General features: G+C 47.3%; 1 protein-coding gene across 1 annotated transcript in view; it reads left to right on the top strand.

Moving 5' to 3' along the window:
* DCDC2C (doublecortin domain containing 2C) overlaps nt 1-20,332 on the top strand; it is a 65,244-nt gene that overhangs the window by 32,737 nt on the left and 12,175 nt on the right. The window contains exons 7-9 of the mRNA XM_043927832.1: nt 2,663-2,789; nt 6,017-6,117; nt 7,598-7,666. Coding sequence (XP_043783767.1) covers nt 2,663-2,789; nt 6,017-6,117; nt 7,598-7,666 — 297 coding nt within the window. The remainder of the gene's footprint in view (nt 1-2,662; nt 2,790-6,016; nt 6,118-7,597; nt 7,667-20,332) is intronic.

Genomic DNA, 20,332 nt, shown 5'->3' on the forward strand with positions numbered 1-20,332 from the left:
ACGAGGTCACACACAGCGTCACAGGACAGTCAGGAAGTGCTTGTTGTCATCTTCCGGCAGCCTGGGGATGCAACGCTCAGGTTCAAATGTTAGCGAATCCTCTGTGTTAGCAATGCTCAAAGCCGAGACTGGTTTGTTGATGGAAGGTCTTGACCCGCTTTGGGACCAGGACGTTCCCTGGGGAGCCAGAGAAATGCCTTTTTTCCAGGAGGCGTGTAGGTTTCTACCTGAGGATGGATTGCCTTGGAACTGGTTGTTGCATTCGCCAACTGGACCCAGTCTCGTCCGTCCCAGGTGACCTTCGGAGGCTGTGTTTCATGTGTTGGATGATCCGTTGCAGTGGCATTAAAATAGCTGGATTGGTTATGGCAGCTCTGCAGGAAAATATTCTTTCTCAAAACACCACAGAGTAGTAAGTGCAGTGTTCCTCAGGCTTATTTTCCAAAAATGCTTTTAATAGGAGGGCTTCCCTCATAGCTCAGTAGGTAAAGAATCCGCCTGCAATGCAGGAGACCCGGGTTCAATTCCTGGGTCGGGAAGATCCCCTGGAGAAGGAAATGACAACCCCACTCCAGTATTCTTGTCTGGAGAATCCCCATGGACTGAGGAGCCTGGTGGGCTACAGTGCGTGGGTGCGTGGGGCACAAAGAGTCGGATATGACTGAGCGACTAATGCTTTCACTTTGGGCTTCCCTGATAGCTCTGCTGGTAAAGAATCCACCTGCAATGCAGGAGACCCCAGTTTGATTCCTGGGTTGGGAAGATCCCCTGGAGAAGGGATAGGCTACCAACTCCAGTATTCATGGGATTCCCTGGTGGCTCAGATGGGAAAGAATCTGCTTGCAATGTGGGAGATCTGGGTTCGATCCCTGGGTTGGGAAGATCCCCTGGAGGAGGGAACGGCTCCCCACTCCAGTGTTCTGGCCTATACAGCCCATGGAATTCTCTGGACTGATTGATGGCAGCTCTGCGGAATAATATTATTTCTCAAGACACCACAGGATAATAAGCTCAGTTTGTCTTAGGTTTATTTTCCAAAAATACTTTTAACAGGAAGAAAGATGAAGGAAATTGAAAGCAGAATTGTGTAAATATTTTGCTGTTTTTCTGGGCTGGGTCTGTGGTTGAGTTAGGGTCCACGGAGCATGTTCATGGTATGGAGACCAAATTGGAGTGTGGATGATGGATTAGCTAGCAGTCTGTGTCAAGGCCTGTTTCTTGAACGAGGTGACCGTCCTGCAGTTCTGCAGGGGCTTCTGTTTCTAATGTCAGGGAACCACCCAGTACAGTAGATAGGACTTGTATGCGCCTTCACCTGCCGCCCCACTGCCCTGGGAACTCCTGGGGTGGTGGGAGCAGGCGTCTGACCTCGATGAGTGTGCGTTGCTTTGGTCTCTTCATTCAGCATTGTCTCTGCCTTTGTGCCCTCGTAATGAGGGGGGGCAATATTTCCTTGTCACTGTCCTTTGAGTGCTATTTCAGAGATAATAAGCTCAATATATGATGTCTTTATCTTAGAGACCAAAGATGGAAAATGCTTGTGACAAGGAGATGTGAGTCATGCCAGGAAGAACCAAGCAAGTTTTCTAAATCCCAGCCTCCAGCTGCCTCCAAGACACAAACATCATATACCATTTCTGTCTCTAAAACCAGTTCTGCCAAGGCCTTGCTTCCTCTACTTATGAACACAGTTTCAACTTGCAGGAAAGCCTCCTAAAATAGGTAGAAAGATTTTGCATGGTGCTTATATGTGGTCGAAGGACTATTTTCACTTTTAATTTCCACAAGGAAGAAACCCCTAGTGGTTTGCATAATATACAGTGCCGTATATAAATGGTACAAGGTAGTTGTTTTTAGTTTGACATTTTCTGTCTTTTTTTAATTAGTTTGACATTTTCTTAAGTGACATAGAGAACTCACGAGAAGTATCTGTCTATATAGTTTTACCTGTATTCACTTCCAAATACTTCAGTAAAGAGGAATAAAGGAGAACTAAAAAAGATGGTTTGTATGTAAAGGGTGGAATATAAGGTTGTATGTAACGATGGGGTAGAATTGGAGTGGTGCTCAGATTGAGTTCATCTCACACTGTGATCTGGTTATGCTTTGTTATTATAGTTTATAGTTGGTGTTTTGTTTTTTTTTTAAGAAATCTGAGTTCCCCTCAGGTGTAACCCGACACAACTGCCAGGCGTTGTTTTTTTTCACTGGAGGGGCTCCATCCCGCCCTGAAGTTCCAGGGGCGATCGTTGGGTGGTTGTTGCTGAAGCACTTTTTCGGAGGCTGGCAGGAGTGTCTCTAGAGCCCCAGCGACCCCTGCAGACCTGCCCCCCGCCCCACGCACACCCTCCTGGGAGGCCCTCCTCCGCCAGGCGCACGGCCCCTTCATTTGGGAAGAGAACCGCTTCCCTTCCTGCCAAGGTGCTTCCCCTGGTGTTCCTCGGAGGAGGGAGAGGAGTATTTTTGCCACTTTACAGAAGAGAAATGTAGGAGACAGCATGGTCCAGATGGTGCAAGATGGGGGCCTCTTGGGGGTACCTGGGTCCTCTCCCACAAATCACCTGAGGAGTGTGCACTTTCCCTGGCTCTTCTCAAAATAACTGATTAGATGGACAGTACGCATCCATTCTAATGTGCTTTTTATTCTTCGTTTGTACCTTAGGAGGATCCCAAGGTGAAAGACACTCGTAAACAGGACAGCATTTCACCCAAAACACAGGATTCTGTGTTTTATGCCAAAGAAGGAAAAAAGAAACCAAAGGCAGAGGCTTTAATCCAGAGTGGGGCAGGTGAGGTGAAATTCCACGTGGCTGCTGGCAATGCAGAAAGCTGCCGGGTTGAGAATGTGCTTTTCCAGACCAATTTCACCCTGCAGAGATGTGACTGATGACGATCTGATTTAAAATCCTGACTGTAAATGTCCGATTTATTAATACATCGGTTATCGGGTAGGGCCGTGGTGAGGGGAGTGAAAAAACAAAACTCCTCGGTTGAGGACAGTGGGCTTCTCCTGTCAGGAAGCCGAAGATTAACACAGGTCTTAGAACTCACTCCGTTGTCTCTCTGGACGTCAGGGTGGGCATGTTGTCCCTGAAGGGCTGTTGACACAGAAAACAGCCAACAAGCATGTCAACCTTTTGAGGGAAATGTGAGCACAAAAGCCACCTGAACTGTTTGGAGTATGAGAGACTTTTAAAAGACTCACTTTGAGAAGTGATTTTAAAAGGGGATAATTTAAAATATGCTCCTTCCAGCCCCACTGCTGTTTTTAGGGCTGTTGCTGCAACTGACACCACTAGTGCTGCTGTGGTCACTGTTCACGCTGTCGGCGCTGCTGCCAGTGTGGCTGCTTGTGGTGCTGCTGTCACTGCTGCTGCTAGTGTGACTGCTGGCCACTGCTGTCAGTGCTGCTGCCAGTGTGGCTGCTCCTGCTGCTGTCACTGCTGTTACTAGTGTCACTGTCACTGTGGCTGCCCCTGGTGCTGTCACTGCTGTTACTAGTGTCACTGTCACTGTGGCTGCCCCTGCTGCTGTCACTGCTGTTACTAGTGTCACTGTCACTGTGGCTGCCCCTGCTGCTGTCACTGCTGTTACTAGTGTCACTGTCACTGTGGCTGCCCCTGGTGCTGTCACTGCTGTTACTAGTGTCACTGTCACTGTGGCTGCCCCTGCTGCTGTCACTGCTGTTACTAGTGTCACTGTCACTGTGGCTGCCCCTGCTGCTGTCACTGCTGTTACTAGTGTCACTGTCACTGTGGCTGCTCCTGCTGCTGTCACTGCTGTTACTAGTGTCACTGTCACTGTGGCTGCCCCTGGTGCTGTCACTGCTGTTACTAGTGTCACTGTCACTGTGGCTGCCCCTGCTGCTGTCACTGCTGTTACTAGTGTCACTGTCACTGTGGCTGCCCCTGCTGCTGTCACTGCTGTTACTAGTGTCACTGTCACTGTGGCTGCCCCTGCTGCTGTCACTGCTGTTACTAGTGTCACTGTCACTGTGGCTGCCCCTGCTGCTGTCACTGCTGTTACTAGTGTCACTGTCACTGTGGCTGCCCCTGCTGCTGTCACTGCTGTTACTAGTGTCACTGTCACTGTGGCTGCCCCTGCTGCTGTCACTGCTGTTACTAGTGTCACTGTGGCTGCTCCTGCTGCTGTCACTGCTGTTACTAGTGTCACTGTCACTGTGGCTGCCCCTGCTGCTGTCACTGCTGTTACTAGTGTCACTGTGGCTGCCCCTGCTGCTGTCACTGCTGTTACTAGTGTCACTGTCACTGTGGCTGCCCCTGCTGCTGTCACTGCTGTTACTAGTGTCACTGTGGCTGCCCCTGCTGCTGTCACTGCTGTTACTAGTGTCACTGTCACTGTGGCTGCCCCTGGTGCTGTCACTGCTGTTACTAGTGTCACTGTCACTGTGGCTGCCCCTGCTGCTGTCACTGCTGTTACTAGTGTCACTGTCACTGTGGCTGCTCCTGCTGCTGTCACTGCTGTTACTAGTGTCACTGTGGCTGCCCCTGCTGCTGTCACTGCTGTTACTAGTGTCACTGTCACTGTGGCTGCTCCTGCTGCTGTCACTGCTGTTACTAGTGTCACTGTCACTGTGGCTGCCCCTGCTGCTGTCACTGCTGTTACTAGTGTCACTGTCACTGTGGCTGCTCCTGCTGCTGTCACTGCTGTTACTAGTATCACTGTGGCTGCCCCTGCTGCTGTCACTGCTGTTACTAGTGTCACTGTCACTGTGGCTGCCCCTGCTGCTGTCACTGCTGTTACTAGTGTCACTGTCACTGTGGCTGCCCCTGCTGCTGTCACTGCTGTTACTAGTGTCACTGTGGCTGCTCCTGCTGCTGTCACTGCTGTTACTAGTGTCACTGTGGCTGCCCCTGCTGCTGTCACTGCTGTTACTAGTGTCACTGTCACTGTGGCTACCCCTGCTGCTGTCACTGCTGTTACTAGTGTCACTGTGGCTGCCCCTGCTGCTGTCACTGCTGTTACTAGTGTCACTGTCACTGTGGCTGCTCCTGCTGCTGTCACTGCTGTTACTAGTGTCACTGTCACTGTGGCTGCCCCTGGTGCTGTCACTGCTGTTACTAGTGTCACTGTCACTGTGGCTGCTCCTGCTGCTGTCACTGCTGTTACTAGTGTCACTGTGGCTGCCCCTGCTGCTGTCACTGCTGTTACTAGTGTCACTGTCACTGTGGCTGCCCCTGGTGCTGTCACTGCTGTTACTAGTGTCACTGTCACTGTGGCTGCCCCTGCTGCTGTCACTGCTGTTACTAGTGTCACTGTCACTGTGGCTGCCCCTGCTGCTGTCACTGCTGTTACTAGTGTCACTGTCACTGTGGCTGCCCCTGCTGCTGTCACTGCTGTTACTAGTGTCACTGTCACTGTGGCTGCCCCTGCTGCTGTCACTGCTGTTACTAGTGTCACTGTCACTGTGGCTGCCCCTGCTGCTGTCACTGCTGTTACTAGTGTCACTGCCAGTGTGGCTGCTCCTGCTGCTGTCACTGCTGTTACTAGTGTCACTGTCACTGTGGCTGCCCCTGGTGCTGTCACTGCTGTTAGCGTGACTGAGACTGTGACTGTTGGCACCGCTGGCACCACCGTCATTCGTGCTGCTGTCACTGCTGTTGTTAGCACTCTGCTCTTAAACTCTGATCATCTCTGGCGGTTGCTTTGCACTTGTTTCTAACTGACGGAGCCAGATACACTCTTATTGAATGCTCACTGCATCTGTCTCTGGCCTGAGGCCCGTGAGCTGTGGGACACAGGGATGACCCGGACTCCCAGGGTCCAGGACCTTTGTGGACACAGTACAGGTGTCGAGGGACCCCAAGCCCAGCTCCTGAACTGAAGCAGGACCGGGGCAGCGGGGAGGGAGGTGGCGTGCAGGGCCTGCCGCCCCTGGACCAGGCTGCCTGACAACGACACAGGAGGCTCTGAGAATGCTGAGCTGTAACTCTGGTTTGGGTCAGAAAAGGTGCAGTGCACGTCAGCTTGAAAACACTGTGTTATTTTCCTCCAGATGGTGACGTGTTTAAAGCCCAGACTCCTAACCAGGAGACCCAAGGAGCCCCGGAAGTCAAGGAGGCCCCAGACGTGCGCGTGGAGCTGCCTGTGGACGGGGTGGGTGGCCCCTCCCCCTGCCTGGCCACGTCCCCGGCCCCTCCCCTGAGCTCTCCCTGGTCCCTCTAGAATGTTCTTTGCCTCCTGCGGTTAACACCCTTCAGATCCTGCGCCTCACATTTTCCTGCCCATCTTTCCCCCAAGACTCTCCTGCCACCAGGACCCTCTGACCAGTTATTTGTGACTGCATACTCCATCTTGTCATTGTTTTGGTTCCTGTCTTTTCCCCCTGGCTAAGCTGCCAGCTCCACACCAATGGGATGGTCTGCATTGCTTACTTGTGTAGCCCCTGTTCCCAGGAGAGGGCCTGGCAGGTGGGAAGCTCCTAGGAATCACTGCTGGAAAGACAGGATGAGTGGTGTCTTCAGACCACGTGGTCGGGAACCAGGGGTTTGTCCCTTCCTAGCTTCCTGCTCTCAGGTTCAGCCTCCTGTCCCTGCAGTCAGGTGACGTCACCAAGCCGGTCAGCCTGGGCCCCGAGTGACATCGTGCACTCGGCGTGGAAGTGTCCCATACAGGGCCTGGTGCACCGGGGACCCTCGCTCACCATTCCCGTCCTCCTGGCTTCACAGAGGAGGGAGGTGAAGCCCTGCGTGGCCCCCAGAGGAGAGGAGGGGACAGATGAGCTGGCCGGGGGGCTGACCTCGAGGCTGGGCTCCTGCACAGGAGCCGAAGCCAAGGGCTGCATGTCCGGGATCAGCTGGCAGGAGCTGTCGGGCCCTCGGGGCTCAGCGCTAGCATCAGTCCAGCCACTCGTCCACTCACTTTAAGTCGGGTGTGGCTATATGACCTGCTGTCCCCGATGACACGCAACCTGTCCAGGCAGAGGCCTCAAAGGCCAGTGTGCACTTGACCACGTGCCCTTTCTGCCTCTGAGGTCATGGGAGCACCAGGGGTTGGACTCTCCTGGCTGACTGACTTTGGGAGGCCCTCATCTGCCCCAGAAGCCCCCGCGGGAGCCTTTGATTTTTGACCCCAGAACACACAATTTTCCCAGAGCAGAGAGAGACCCCAGGGCACCGACTGCAACAGCTCGTTGCCTTTTGCCAACAAGCCGTGACCACCAGGAAGGTACCCACACAGCATAGTGTGCCCATGGCCTTGGAGGGAGCAGGGCCAGGCAGTCTCTTGGACCCAGAGGAGGGTGCTGTTCAGGGTCCCCATGGGTACGCTGGGAATTGCAGAGGGTCTGCAGTGACCAGTCTCTCCTTTTTACCCAAAAGGCATTTGCAGTGTCTCTTAACATTTTTCCCCAACAATTTTATTACAGAGGTGGGCATTCGTTGTCACAGTCAAAGGTAAAAACACAGAGCAGGTGCTATCCTGGGAGGGAAGAAACCTCTGTGGGATAAAGGGTGGCTTTTGTCTCTGCCCGTACAAGCGTCAGACAGTCACAGGGTTTCACCCGCTCTTTGTGGCTTGGAAGGACCGTGACGAGGTTGACTGACTAAATCCAGCATGTGGTGTCTTTTCTCCCCAGAGACCAGCCGAGATCGTCAAAGACACTGAAGAGACACACAGACACATGTCTGATTTTGAAAGCAACAGGGTGAGTTGACTGTCGTTCATTTTGTACTGGCCAGCCTGAGCTGGGGGGCCGTAGGGCCCCTCTTCATCCTTGTAACATGCTGGGTGGGTCTCCCGTTGGATGAGACAAGGGTCTGAGAGCCAGTTCACCCAGGGTAGACTTGTTGGACCAGAGTGTGTGTCTTCCAGGCTGTACTCACCTCGGGCTCTCGTGTGTCAGAAATTGCAGGTGTAGTGTTCATGGTTCTGCACTAATCCTAATTGCCCTTTGCTGTATTTCCAGTCACAGACTGAAAAGCTTTTCCCCCAACAACTCTCAAGAGGCATCTTTAGAAGGGAGGAAGGGAAGGGGCGCCATGGCAGGGGGTGTGGGGAGGCTCCGTTGTTCTGAGTACCTCGGGCGTCGGTTTTGTGGGGTGTCCGTGTGGTGTGATGACGTCTTGGCTGAGGCTGCATGTGGCACAGGCTCTGCAGTGGCCGCGTGAGCTCGCTCAGAACACACCGTGTGGATTGGGTTTTCTCTGTTTCCCGTCCATATGCTTTGGATGTGCCGTCAACGCACGCAGCGTGTTTCTTCCTGTAGTAAGTGGTGAGATTATGTGACTGATCTGTATGAAATCTGTGCACTGGGAAAACAGAACTGATGCCCTTCTGTTTTGACTTGTTTAATCGAGAGATATTTGATAACTAAAAACTGTCTATTTTTAAGGTGCACAACTTGATATATGTATCGATTGTGAAATGATCATCATAATCCAGCTGATTAACAGAGACGTGTGTGTGGTGAGAACATTCAAGACAAAATTCACTTTAAATGTACAGTTCATGGAGCTGACAAACAGATTTTGGGAATTTGTTTTAAAAATTCTATCCCTAGATTTTTTTTTCAAGGTGGCTTCTTGTTCTTAAATTCTTGGTCCCAGGCAGGAGGTTGTGTAACACATGTGGGGTATCGAGTCCAAGTGTGTTCTGATGACAGAATGTGAACCAATCCACAGTGTGATGGCCCTGCAGGCGGCCGTCTCCTGCTCTGAAACTTGCCCCGCAGTGTCCAGGCTCCACGCGTGGGAAGGGGGAGCAGTGACTCCAAGGTGGGGGACTGTGGGGTGCTGGAGCTGGAGTCAGCCCCTGGTTCCTGCCCATCGTGGAAAGGGGAAGGATGTGGGTCCTCAGGAAGCTGGTTCAGGTTTTTCAACCTGAGAAAGTTTATGATCTGAAACAGACGGCTAGAGGGAATAATCTTTCAATTGATCCTTTTTCCTTCCTTAGAGTCTTAACTATTTCTGACCAGGAGGCAGCATTCAGGGAAAGACACACTGTGTCCAGACGCTTAGGGAAACCTTTCAAATGCAGGTCGGGGGTGTTTACAAGGATGCTCACGGTGGGTGATGAGTGTAAGGCTGCGTCTGGGATGGGAGGGCATCAGTCCCAGGGCACTGGGTGACCAGGGGCCAAGGGTCCGCTGCTTGTATTGGGGCCCTGGAGGAAAGGGCACTGTTAGGATCCAGTCATGGAGTAATGGAATGTCATGGTTTAACGGGAACATGGCATTAGGGTTTCGTCTGCACTGAGTTTATACCATCACCTGGAGGTCTGCACACTGTCAGAATTCATCTCTGCCTTACTGACTTGTTCTGTAGATACATCTCCTTGGGCCTCTGGGGGCGTCTTGTGTATTAGCAGCTGACTTCAGTCAGGAGACAATTTCTTAGCATGTGTCAAAGTGACTTTCTCAATGCCAGCAGTATCACTGGAGTGATGGCAAACACAAGCACCTCGTTTGTACGTATCTGGGCTAAGGACCTGAGCTTTGGGGCAGGAAGGTGATAAGGAGTTTCCAAGCCTCCTTCTCTTGCCCAAACAGGATGAGTTAAGTCGGGCAGAAGGGCTGGATGGGGCCGACGCATCTCCACGGAGCTCTGCCCGGAGGGCAGGCACAGTGCTGGGACTCGCATCCCAGCTCACCCACACGTCGCTCTTCCAGGTGGTGTCAGGCCCTTTGTAGACTCAAAACCAGCGAGATGGAGAGATGTGAGCGAGTCTACCACACTGGCAGTCAGGAAGCAGGGTGCTGGGCTCTGAACCCAGTTTCAAATGCTCTACAGTCGGTCTCTCCTCCTCCACAGGGAGCGGGCTAGCTGCGTCCCGCTCCTCGGAGGGGGCACTCCCCACACCGGGCTTCCAGGACGGGTGCTCTGTAGGGCTGGGTGCTGGCTTACTCATGTGCGAGGCTGCCGGATGTTTCAGTCCTGACAAGTGCACACGACTCATCTTCGCTCCAGCACGAGACGATCAAAAACCCCACTGGTGTGAAAGGCCTCTGAGGTTGCAGGTTGCCAGCCCTGCACGTTCTTATGGGATCACAGAGAGAGCAAGCATTGTATAAGCATTACAGTAGCTAGTAACGCTAATGAAAAGAAATAATACTCCACTCTTCTTGGCCAAGAGGCTGTGTGATCTATCTGCTCTCGGTGGACTGGGGTTTCTCTTGGCATTGCATTTGTCTGTTCATTTGAAAAATCGATCTTGTGATGTTTATTCGACCTTGGATATATAGGTTTCTTAGGCATGTGGTTTCTGGCTTGATCACCTTCCCCAAACTGATTGTGAAATCCTGAGGGGCTGATATGCGTCCTTCACGGTGTCTAGGACAGTGTCTTATACACAGTAGGAGCTTCATAAATTCTGTGGAATTGCTTTGCGTTGCCTGTGACTCAGTTGCTTAAACCAAAGTGTGTGATCCTGGGATAAAATGGTAATGACCGTGCCAAGCTGTAGGATAGCATATTGTCATGAACAAAACACAAGAAAAGCTATGGCCAACCTAGACAGCATATTAAAAAGCAGAGATATTACTTTACCAACAAAGGTCTGTCTAGTCAAAGCTATGGTTTTTCCAATAGTCATGAATGGATGTGAGAGTTGGACTATAAACAAAGTTGAGCACCGAAGAATTGATGCTTTTGAACTGTGGTATTGGAGAAGACTCTTGAGAGTCCCTTGCACTGCAATGAGATCCAGCCAGTCCATCCTAAAGGAAATCAGTCCTGAATATTCATTGGAAGGACTGATGCTGTAGCTGAAACGCCAGTACTTTGGCCACCTGATGTGAAGAGCTGACTCATTGGAAAAGACCCTGATTCTGGGAAAGATTGAGGGCAGGAGGAGAAGGGGATGACAGAGGATGAGATGGTTGGATAGCATCACGAACGTGATGGACATGAATTTGAGTAAACTCCAGGAGTTGGTGATGGAGAGGGAGGCCTGGTGTGCTGCAGTCCATGGGGTCGCAAAGAATCGGACACAACTGAGCAACTGAACTGAACTGATGAACAATGTTTAGAAATACGTATTTTTGATATTGGATCACAAGTGTTTCTGTTTCATTTAGTTGAAATTTTTTAGGATAAAGCATGTTAATATATAGCATAAGATTTGCTGTTTTGACTTTATTTTAGTGCACTTAGTTCATCACACTCATTAAGTTCAGGGATGTGAAATACGTTTGCAGTGTTGCACAGCTACATCCTCAGGACGCTTTAAATGTGTTAGTTACAGTCAGGACAACTTTGCCCACATCTGACACTGTAATAATATTTTCCTTCTTAAAAAGTTGGGATCGTATCAATGTTAATTAGCTAATTTGGAAAACTCTTCTGTGAATTTATAAAGATGATGTGTGTACTTTCCCTCTTTATTTATTTCAAACTGCATTCCTGACACGTGTTTTTAATTAAATTGGGTCTCTGAGAACTGTCAGAATCGAGATGGGCTGCACTCTCTCCAGCCCTGCTCGTGGCTGATTTGTTTGGATCCATCCGTTGTAAGGTACTTCGCATGGAAGCAGGACTTCATGAGTGCTGCCTGCTAAGTTTGTAAAACATTGTCTAAGAGTTTAGCAAAGATTCAGTCACTTTCCAAAGGAATGTGAAGATGAAGTCACAGGCCATGTATTTGGGGCTCTCCGGCCTGGCAGGAATTCTGCACCCTGGGAAGAGTTCAGAGTGGTCTGCAGGCAGGTTTGCATGGGTTGTCCAGCCTCTGGGACTCTAAGCCTTTATATCTAACTCTGAGATATGGGTTATCAACCTTTTAATTGATTTTTTTTTAAGTTTTTCCTGCCTGCAAAAAGGTTATCTGTTTAAAAATGTCCTGGGTTATTTTGTGTATCCATGGAGTGGGGAGGGAGAGAGGTTGACATTGGTATTTGGGGTGCTCTCCATGGAGGTTATTATGGCACTTTCTACTGCCTTTTGGCCACTTGATTCGAAGAGCCAGCTCATTGGAAAAGACCCTGATGCTGGGAGAGATTGAAGGCAAGAGGAGAAGGGGACGACAGAGGATGAAGTGGTTGGATGGCATCACTGACTCGATGGACATGAGTTTGAGTAAACTCCAGGAGTTGGCAATGGACAGGGAGGCCTGGCGTGCTGCAGTCCATGGGTCACAAAGAGCTGGACAAGTTGTATCTGAACAACAACCTCATCACTGCCATTTCAAGTTTCTCCCGCCCTCCAAGGCTCCTTACTAAACCCAACATCCTCACTAAGCTTTCTGGATCCTTCGGCAGGAGGCGGTAGCTCTCCCCCTGTGACCCACTGTGGGGTTTTGCTTGTTTCTTACACCATCTGAATCACACGGTGGCTCTTCTTAGAGTCATTTGAGCGCTTCTCCTGTGTCCTCTGACAGAGTAAGTTTTGTGAAGAGAGACTTTATTTTACTATATTCTTAACAACTCTCACATCGCTCAGCATGCAGGAGTAACTGGTCTTGAATCTCATCAAGAACCTGAGCACAGTAGATGACTACTGTATGGTTGGCCTCGAGGCAGGGCTGTGATAAAGCTGGGGCCAAGAAGTGATTCCCAACAGAGAGAACTAAAAATGAAGCCAGATATTCAGTCAGTCTCCAGAGATTACGTCTTAAGATGTCACCGAAGCCTTGACCTTTCTCTATGTGAAAATTAAATCCTCTTTGGAAAATACCATAAAGCCAAAAGTCAGCCAAAATATGGAAGAAACTATTTGTAAGGCAAATGTTCTTAATTTACAAAGAGTTCATTAAGTCATTAATATAATCCCATAAAAGAAAGGCAAATGAGACAGGTAGGAAATTCACAGAGAAGAATACACATCAGTGAAAGATGTAAGAAAATATATCCACTTCATTCTATTTAAAGAAATACAAACAAGAAATGGTGAGTTTGTTTTGAAAATCAGGTTGATGGTGTCCAGGGCTGGGATGATGCAGGGTGATGAAATGCTTCTTAACAGGGTCAAAGGTAAATGGTACAGCCTTTTGGTAAGGGAATTTTGTTCTTCCTATGAAAATTAAACCTGCACATGTTTTTAAACCGTCATTTCCATAGCTAGGAATATCCCACAGATATACTCATAAATAACAAGAAATAGAAACAAGTGAGATATTCATCCTGTGGGGTTGGTTGATTAATTTATGCTTCATCCATACAATGGAAAACACTGCAGCTATAAAATAATAAGACAGACACATGTGTACTGAGGTTGGGGGCTCCGGAATGTCATGTTAAGTGAAAAAAATCAAGGTGCAACTGAGCATATAATATTCTGTATTTTGTATAAAAATATGTAACAAGGTGCACACAAAAATGAAGAGTTTAGAGTGGGGAAGGGGTAGTGCTTGACCAAATGGAAAGGAAAGAGGATCCCAGCAGTGGTAGCCAGGATAGTCAAGGCTTAGACCCAACTGCTGCGTGATATTTATAACAAGAAAGAATTTGACCCAACCAGGAAGGTGAGAGGAGTTTGGGAGATTAAGGATGTATTTGACAATATCCTTCTTGCAGATAGTTGATTGCTATATTTATTTTTTAACAATAGGAAAAAGAAGATGAAAAGCTTTATGAAGATAATGAAAGGAAGGTTTGTGTCAACAGATTCTGTAGTTTTGTGTTTCCTATTCTGAAGACAGACCTAACAAGATAATCAAAGGATTCCCAAACCTTGTCAGGTGCTTGTTAGAAATATAACATCTGCGTCTCCATCATCCACCATAGCTCTGTTCCCTAGAGGCAGAAAACCGACTCAGAGGAAAGGAAATGTGAAGACAGTTCAAGCAGGTGGATGGATCCGCTCTAAAAGCAGATAACAAACAGGGGCGGGAAGACTCCTTTAGGGTCATGTATCAGGAGACGCCTCCCCCCACCCCAAGTTATCTGCCTCAGGCACCTAGAGACACCCTCCTGGGTTGTCCAGGGAGCCAGGAATGCTCCGCGCTGTCAGGCTCAGGATGAACGTGTCCACAGGGTGGGGGCATCAGGGGAGGATGCGCTCCCAAACCACTAGGCTCACAGCCCCTGGGAAGGCAGGGCTTTGGCCGAGCAGCTGGCCCCACGTGGCGGGTGATGGCGCGTCCGCCTCCATGGCGTTCCTCTCCAGTAGCTGTGTCCTAGGTGGAGTCAAGGTCTCCTCGTTTGTTAAATAATTACATGATCATAATGATTTTTGTCTGAGTACAGAAGAATTTCTTTACTAATTCCTGAGTTCACTTATTCTCATCACTCCATAAAAAAATGCCTGAGCCATAAATAGTAATACTTTGGGCCATATATACTAATATTTGGGAAGGTACCTATCAAAACCAGCACCTGGAAGCCATCCAAAGTTTGACATCACATCAGCTTATCCATCACTCACCCTGTGTGACCTTGGGAAGACCCCTTGACATTTCAGAGCTTGTTTCCTCTGCTGCAAGTCTGTTGTTCAGTAGTTTATCACCAAATTAACCTCTGGGATTAGTGAATATGTGGATAAAATATGCTCGATGCTACGCTTTTTATGTATATGAGTAGAAATAGCAAATTATAGGAGGATCCTGACAGCTTCAGGGGAGAGGGCGCACATGAGATACGGTTCCATGTGTGAACATGTTTCTACGAGCAGCCGAGTTAGAGAGGGCCAGACTCCAGTTTTTGTGCTTCTGTTAATTTGCAAGTGTCCTTTGTTAAGTAATTTTACCTCTCTGAATCCCATTCATTCAATCAAGGACTATTGTACATTTACAGGTTTACTTTCCTTGAAAGAATCAATTGTGACAGTGGATTTGAAAGTTCTTGAAAAGTATATTTATGTTTAAAACGATGTTTATGCGATTTGTATTGAAGCTAAATAACGAAAGCGCGTGTTTTCCAGTTGGAAAGTGGGCACTGGGTTCTCCCTCTTAGCTCTCTCGTTAGAAGCAGTGTGCTGGGTTTTGTCCAGCATTCTGCCCTTTGCAGGGTCCTTAGGAAAGGCCCCTCAGTGACCAGCCTGTGCTGAGAAGGTCACAGTGTGTGTCTGCTCTGATGTCCCCGAAAACCGAAGTCCCATTCACTTGGCTTTCAGCGTCCAGTGACTCTCGGGGAGATTTACCACTCGTGTGACGCAGGTGTTACTTGCTCTGTTAACCAGAATGTTTAACCAAACACAGTGGATGACAAGTGCAGACCTTGGACATAAACTGTGTCGTGAACACAGTGTCACTCCCTGAGCCCCAGCTTCTTTGTAAAGCTGGGGTTTCTAACCTGTGAGGTCAGTGTGGAGATTAGAGTGATTCCTAAAAAGCCTTTACACAGTGGGTTAAGAGTAATTATAGCAGTTATTGCTCTTATTCTCCAATCTCATCGTGATTTCTAGTAGCGGTTTCAAGTCCTTGAAAGTGGGAATTTGACTTTATTTTATATTTTCATTTTTGTTAACATCAGGCACATAAAATGCCTTACTCATAGTTGGCATTAATTGTATTTTTAAATTAAATCTCCTTCTATGCTATCTCATGTTTTAAAATTAAGAAGATTTTACCAAACTATAAAAAGTTCAGTGTTCTTGAAGAATTCTTAGCAGATACAAATAAGAAAAAAGTGAAAACATTGAATTCCTGTTTAGAATCTGTTTTCACTTTTGTGTATATTCTTAAGACTATTTTCCATTTATTTTTTTTATGTAGCATATTAAAGGAACCATGACTCTGCTGATAATAGAAAAGTATTATTTTAACAAGTACTATGAATCAGTATTGAGGATATTATCAGAATTTACTTTTTTTCCAGTATACTTCAGAATGGTGATTTTATTTATTTGGAATAAATGCAAACATTTTGAGCAAAGCTGCCATTCACATAAAAAGAATACCCCGCCCCCACAAAAAAGACAGAATCAGGTGCTTGTGTGGAATTCTTCCAGAACAACGTTGGGTTCACTTCTTGGGTATCGTCTTGGGTGTCATTCGTTTTGATCAGTTAATTTCACGCCAGCAGTTTTACTTCTCTTTTACTGGAATAAATATTCTATTGATTTCTCCTTGGGTATATTTTTGTGACTATAAAGAAATATTGAGAGTCTTAGGGAGGTACAGTCGACCCTTGAACTGCAGGTGTCTATTTGTACGCAGGGCTGTTGAGTAGTAAATGTCGCCCCGCTGCACGGGCCCCGCGCTTGTGTGCAGCTGTGGGTGTGGGCCCTCGGACGGGGAGGGACCCCCTCTGCGGAGGGCCAACTACTAGTTATGCTCGGACTTTTATCTGCATCAGGACTGGCCCCCCGAGCTCCCCTCCAATGGATAGAGTAGTTTATTCAGTAATACATTAAAAAATGGAAACTAAAGTTTAAAACCTTAAGTAGATGTGGAATTACTCTGGTCCGTCCTGTGTCGGCTGATGATAACTGAAACCAAACACCAACGAAGGACATTCGGACACCCTGGTGTGCCGGTCGGTGGTCTGGTTTTATTTCTGCTTCGTAGGACGTGATCAGAACACATGACCACTCTTGACTGACAGGCATCCAGACTGGCTGCCAAGGTGACAGGTTCTAGGTACAAAGCATGAAAGAAGATAAAAGGATAATTGTGGAAAGTTTTCCAAAGGCTTCAAAAGTCAAGTATACTTTGATAGTAAGTGTGCTATCCATCATAAAATACTTCCTAGACAAGATCTTTGACACATGTATTCACTGATTTATGAGATGTTTTATCACCTCATAGAGGTGCATTTTGTACGTTTTGTGACAATGTTATGTATGTGGGCTTCCCCGGTGACTCAGCTGGTGGAGAATGCGCCTGCAATGCAGGAGACCCCCTCTTCGATCCCTGGGTTGGGAAGATCCCCTGGAAAAGGGAATGGCTACCCACTCCAGTATTCCAGCCTGGAGAATTCCATACAGTATATAGTCCATGGAGTTGCAAAGAGTCGGACACGACTGAGTGACTTTCACTTTCACTATGTCTGATTAGATCAAGTTGAAGTCCCTTCAAATGCATGTTAAAGGCAAGACTGGACCAGACCTCAAAACCTCTGGAGCATTAAGTGCTGTCAATGTGATGGAAAAATAGCAGATTTTGTCTGACTTTAAAGCATTTGTAATTTAGCCCATTGGAAAAGCAAGAGAGAAACAGTCCCCAGTAACACATAAATAGAGCTCATGTCTATTTAAATTTATTCCTTGGGACATAATGTAAACTTAAAAATAATGTACACTGGGGTATTGCTTGTTCTGTTAGAATCTTGATGTTTATAAATTGAAAGATTTAGAACACAAGCCTAAATTGGGAATCTGCTGTCTAGTGTCTGATTTGACAAGGGAGCGCTGAGGGTCATTTTGTCTGTAGGTTATTGCCCTAGGCTGGAATTAATGTAAACTCTTCAAGGGCAAGGCTTGTATTCTGCAGGTGCAATGGACTTCAGAGTTTAATCTTGTCCAGGAATGTTCTGTTGATAGTGTTGAACGAGAAGCAGAGCCAGGTGAGAAAAAGGGGCACCTTCAGATGGCCTGGCCGTGCCGTTAGTGAGCCTGCGGGGTCAGCCTCGTGGGGGACACTGGTGGCGGCTTCCCTCCCTGCGTCCTCTCTTCCTTTCAGTGGAGGGTGGACCCCCATCCTTCCCCTGAAGAAGCGTAGCTTCTAAGTTCCCCTTCTGGCCTGATCTTCCATTCTTTCCCTAAAGCTGCGTCTCTAATCAATTCATGAGTTACTTCTTCCAAGAAACTCATCAATTACCCTTTCTGGTCATTTCTTAACACCCTTTCTTTTGGCAGTTACGCATGCTATTTTAATCTTGTCATTTCCCCCTGGTTACCCCCAAGTTACTGTGGGTGTGTTTTCGAGGTTTCCAGCAGCTTTCTCGAGCGTGCCGGCTCCTATTCTTCCTGCGAGGCGGCAGTTCCTTCTGTCGGGCCGTAACTTCTGCTCAGTCTTTTCTGCCAAGGAGCATGTGTTCAAAACATTCTTAACTGAACTAGCCTGGGCCTCCTAGAACTAAAATCTGAGATGCGAAAGATCGGGTCCTCTCATAGCTTTTAGACTTCAGTGTTTTCTTGTGGTTGAAAAATAGAAAACTTCAAACCATTATGACTCTGGGTACAGTCATAATAACAAGAAAATTGGAATAAAAATAGAACACTGTGGGTAATTTTGGTGCAGTAGAGAGCAGAAATTATCTATCATTGATGAATGTTGCGTGCTTATTTTTTTTAAAAAAGAGTCATGTCCTGTTTGCATTTTGGTTTTCTTATATAAATAACAATAAGTAATGTTGTGGATCAAAACCTCCTAGGATGAGGGGTTTTGAAAGAAATGTTGTGTGTAGCTCTGCTTCACTCGGGCTGCGTGGGCAGGGAAGTGCTGCACCTCATCGCAGATGAGATCAGATCAGAACAGTGACTTGATATGTTTCTAACTGTAAAATGATTGATAAGACAGCAAAACCTTAAAAAAATCAAGTAGCAGTTTCTCTCAATTGACATAAATTACATATAAGTGATTGAATACACTTAACAAGTGTTGGGCTCAGAACGTGGGTCATTTCCCATTGCCTGCAGCTACTGATGAAAATACTGTTGAAGCATCTTGCTGAAATAAAATGCACACCAAATCCACAACAGTAACTTACCCTTGTCATCTGCTTTATCAGGCAGTCGGCAGAGGATTTCCTCTAATTACCTTTGCCAGAAATGCCAGTAAAGCTGGGGAGTGTTTGATCTCTCATTGTCTCTGACTCAGGATTTTTGTGACCAGTGAAACTGACATCGATTCTTTAGTTGATTTTTGAAATTCGTTGCCTGCCCAGTATCTTTACCATTTTTTCCATTGTATTATTTTGATATCACTTTGTCACTACAGCTGAGTGTTTTACTCCTTCCCTAAGAGGCAAGGTTAATACTGAGCAGAAGTGTAGTTTCAAAGACTAAATGTAAGTTATCGATGCTAAGTGGGCTTTGGTGAACTAAAAGTTTTAGAGAATTATACAGCTTCAGAAAAATAAAGCTTGGATTCGTCCATACATAAGAGATTCCTTTGGATTCAAACAGAAAGAGAAATGTTCATTGTTGAATAAAAAGGCTTTCTCTTCATCACAGCTGCAGGCATATATTCTGTGAAATGCTCTGCATTAATGAAGCGGAGGTATTGAATTGATGTTTGATAACAGAATAGACATAAATGAACCGATCTGTCTTTTCATATGGTGGGCTCCATCCAAACACTTTTGTTGAATTTATGCCAATGTTAGAAATGATGGTTAGGGACCTGACTTACTTTTAATTATGAGAATTATTAGTATGTGGTCCATCTACAATGTTTCTGTAAGGGACCAAACAACCTAGGGTTTAGACCTGTGTAATGTAAACAGAGCCATACATATAATTTTTGGAAGCAAAGCATTTAAACATTTAAAACATTAAAAAAATCATTTAAAATTTTCATTTCTGGGAAAGCTTTATTGGCCGCCTGTACCAACCACATTCTGGTAAGATGCTTTTAGGTGAATTCAGAACTTAACTGCCAGAAATTAATAGCCATATTGTGGAAGAAAGTATATCTTTTCCATGAGTAGTTTTAGTGGGAAGAAAATCAGAAACATGAAGAGGAGAAGGGCTGGAAGGTCCACAGGAATGTTGAATTGACAAATGAGATTGTTTGGGGCCCTTTGTCTTGATTCCACGTATTTTCTGTGGTCCTGGCAGCTTTTCCCCGAGAGAGAGCTAAGATGAGAAATAGCCGGGTCCTTGGGATTCCAAGCTGAGGTTTACTGTTGAGCTCACACAGAGTTGCTGTCCACGAGACCGTGTGATGGTGGCTCAGGTCAAGGCCTGTCTCTTATTTACTCATCTTCAGGGTTTGTCTGTACTGATATTTGAAGGAGGGGAGTCCATGGCAGGGCAAAAATCAGTTCTGTGAGTAAAAGTCACATTTCTGCTTGTGAATAGAATGAGTAGGAAGAGACAGGCTATTTGAAAGCTGTAAAATATGAGAAAACAGGTTCCCACCTTACACGCAATACCGCACCTCGCGGATCGCTGAGCACTGCAGGCTCAGAACATGCGTGTCAGCAGTCTCCGTGGGTTTGCTGCACTGAGGTGCCCCCCCCCGCCCCCGAGCATCCTTCCCCCCATCCTCAGTGTCGGAACCCGTGTGACGTGCAGTGTTCTCTGTCAGCACCGTCCAAAAATGCATCACCAAGTCTACGCACTCGTACCTGGGAGATAACCCGTGTTAGACCAGCCACTGACTCCCCGTTCTAGCCATCTGTCCATGGAATATACTGGGTCTAAAGACCCTGCTGCTGGGAAGGATGGAAGGCAGGAGGAGAAGGGGACGACAGAGGATGAGATGGTTGGATGGCATCACGACTCAATGGACATGAGTTTGAGTAAACTCCGGCAGTTGGTGTTGGACATGG

Source organism: Cervus elaphus, chromosome 16, assembly GCF_910594005.1.
Source record: "Cervus elaphus chromosome 16, mCerEla1.1, whole genome shotgun sequence".
Taxonomy (NCBI): Eukaryota; Metazoa; Chordata; class Mammalia; order Artiodactyla; family Cervidae; genus Cervus; species Cervus elaphus.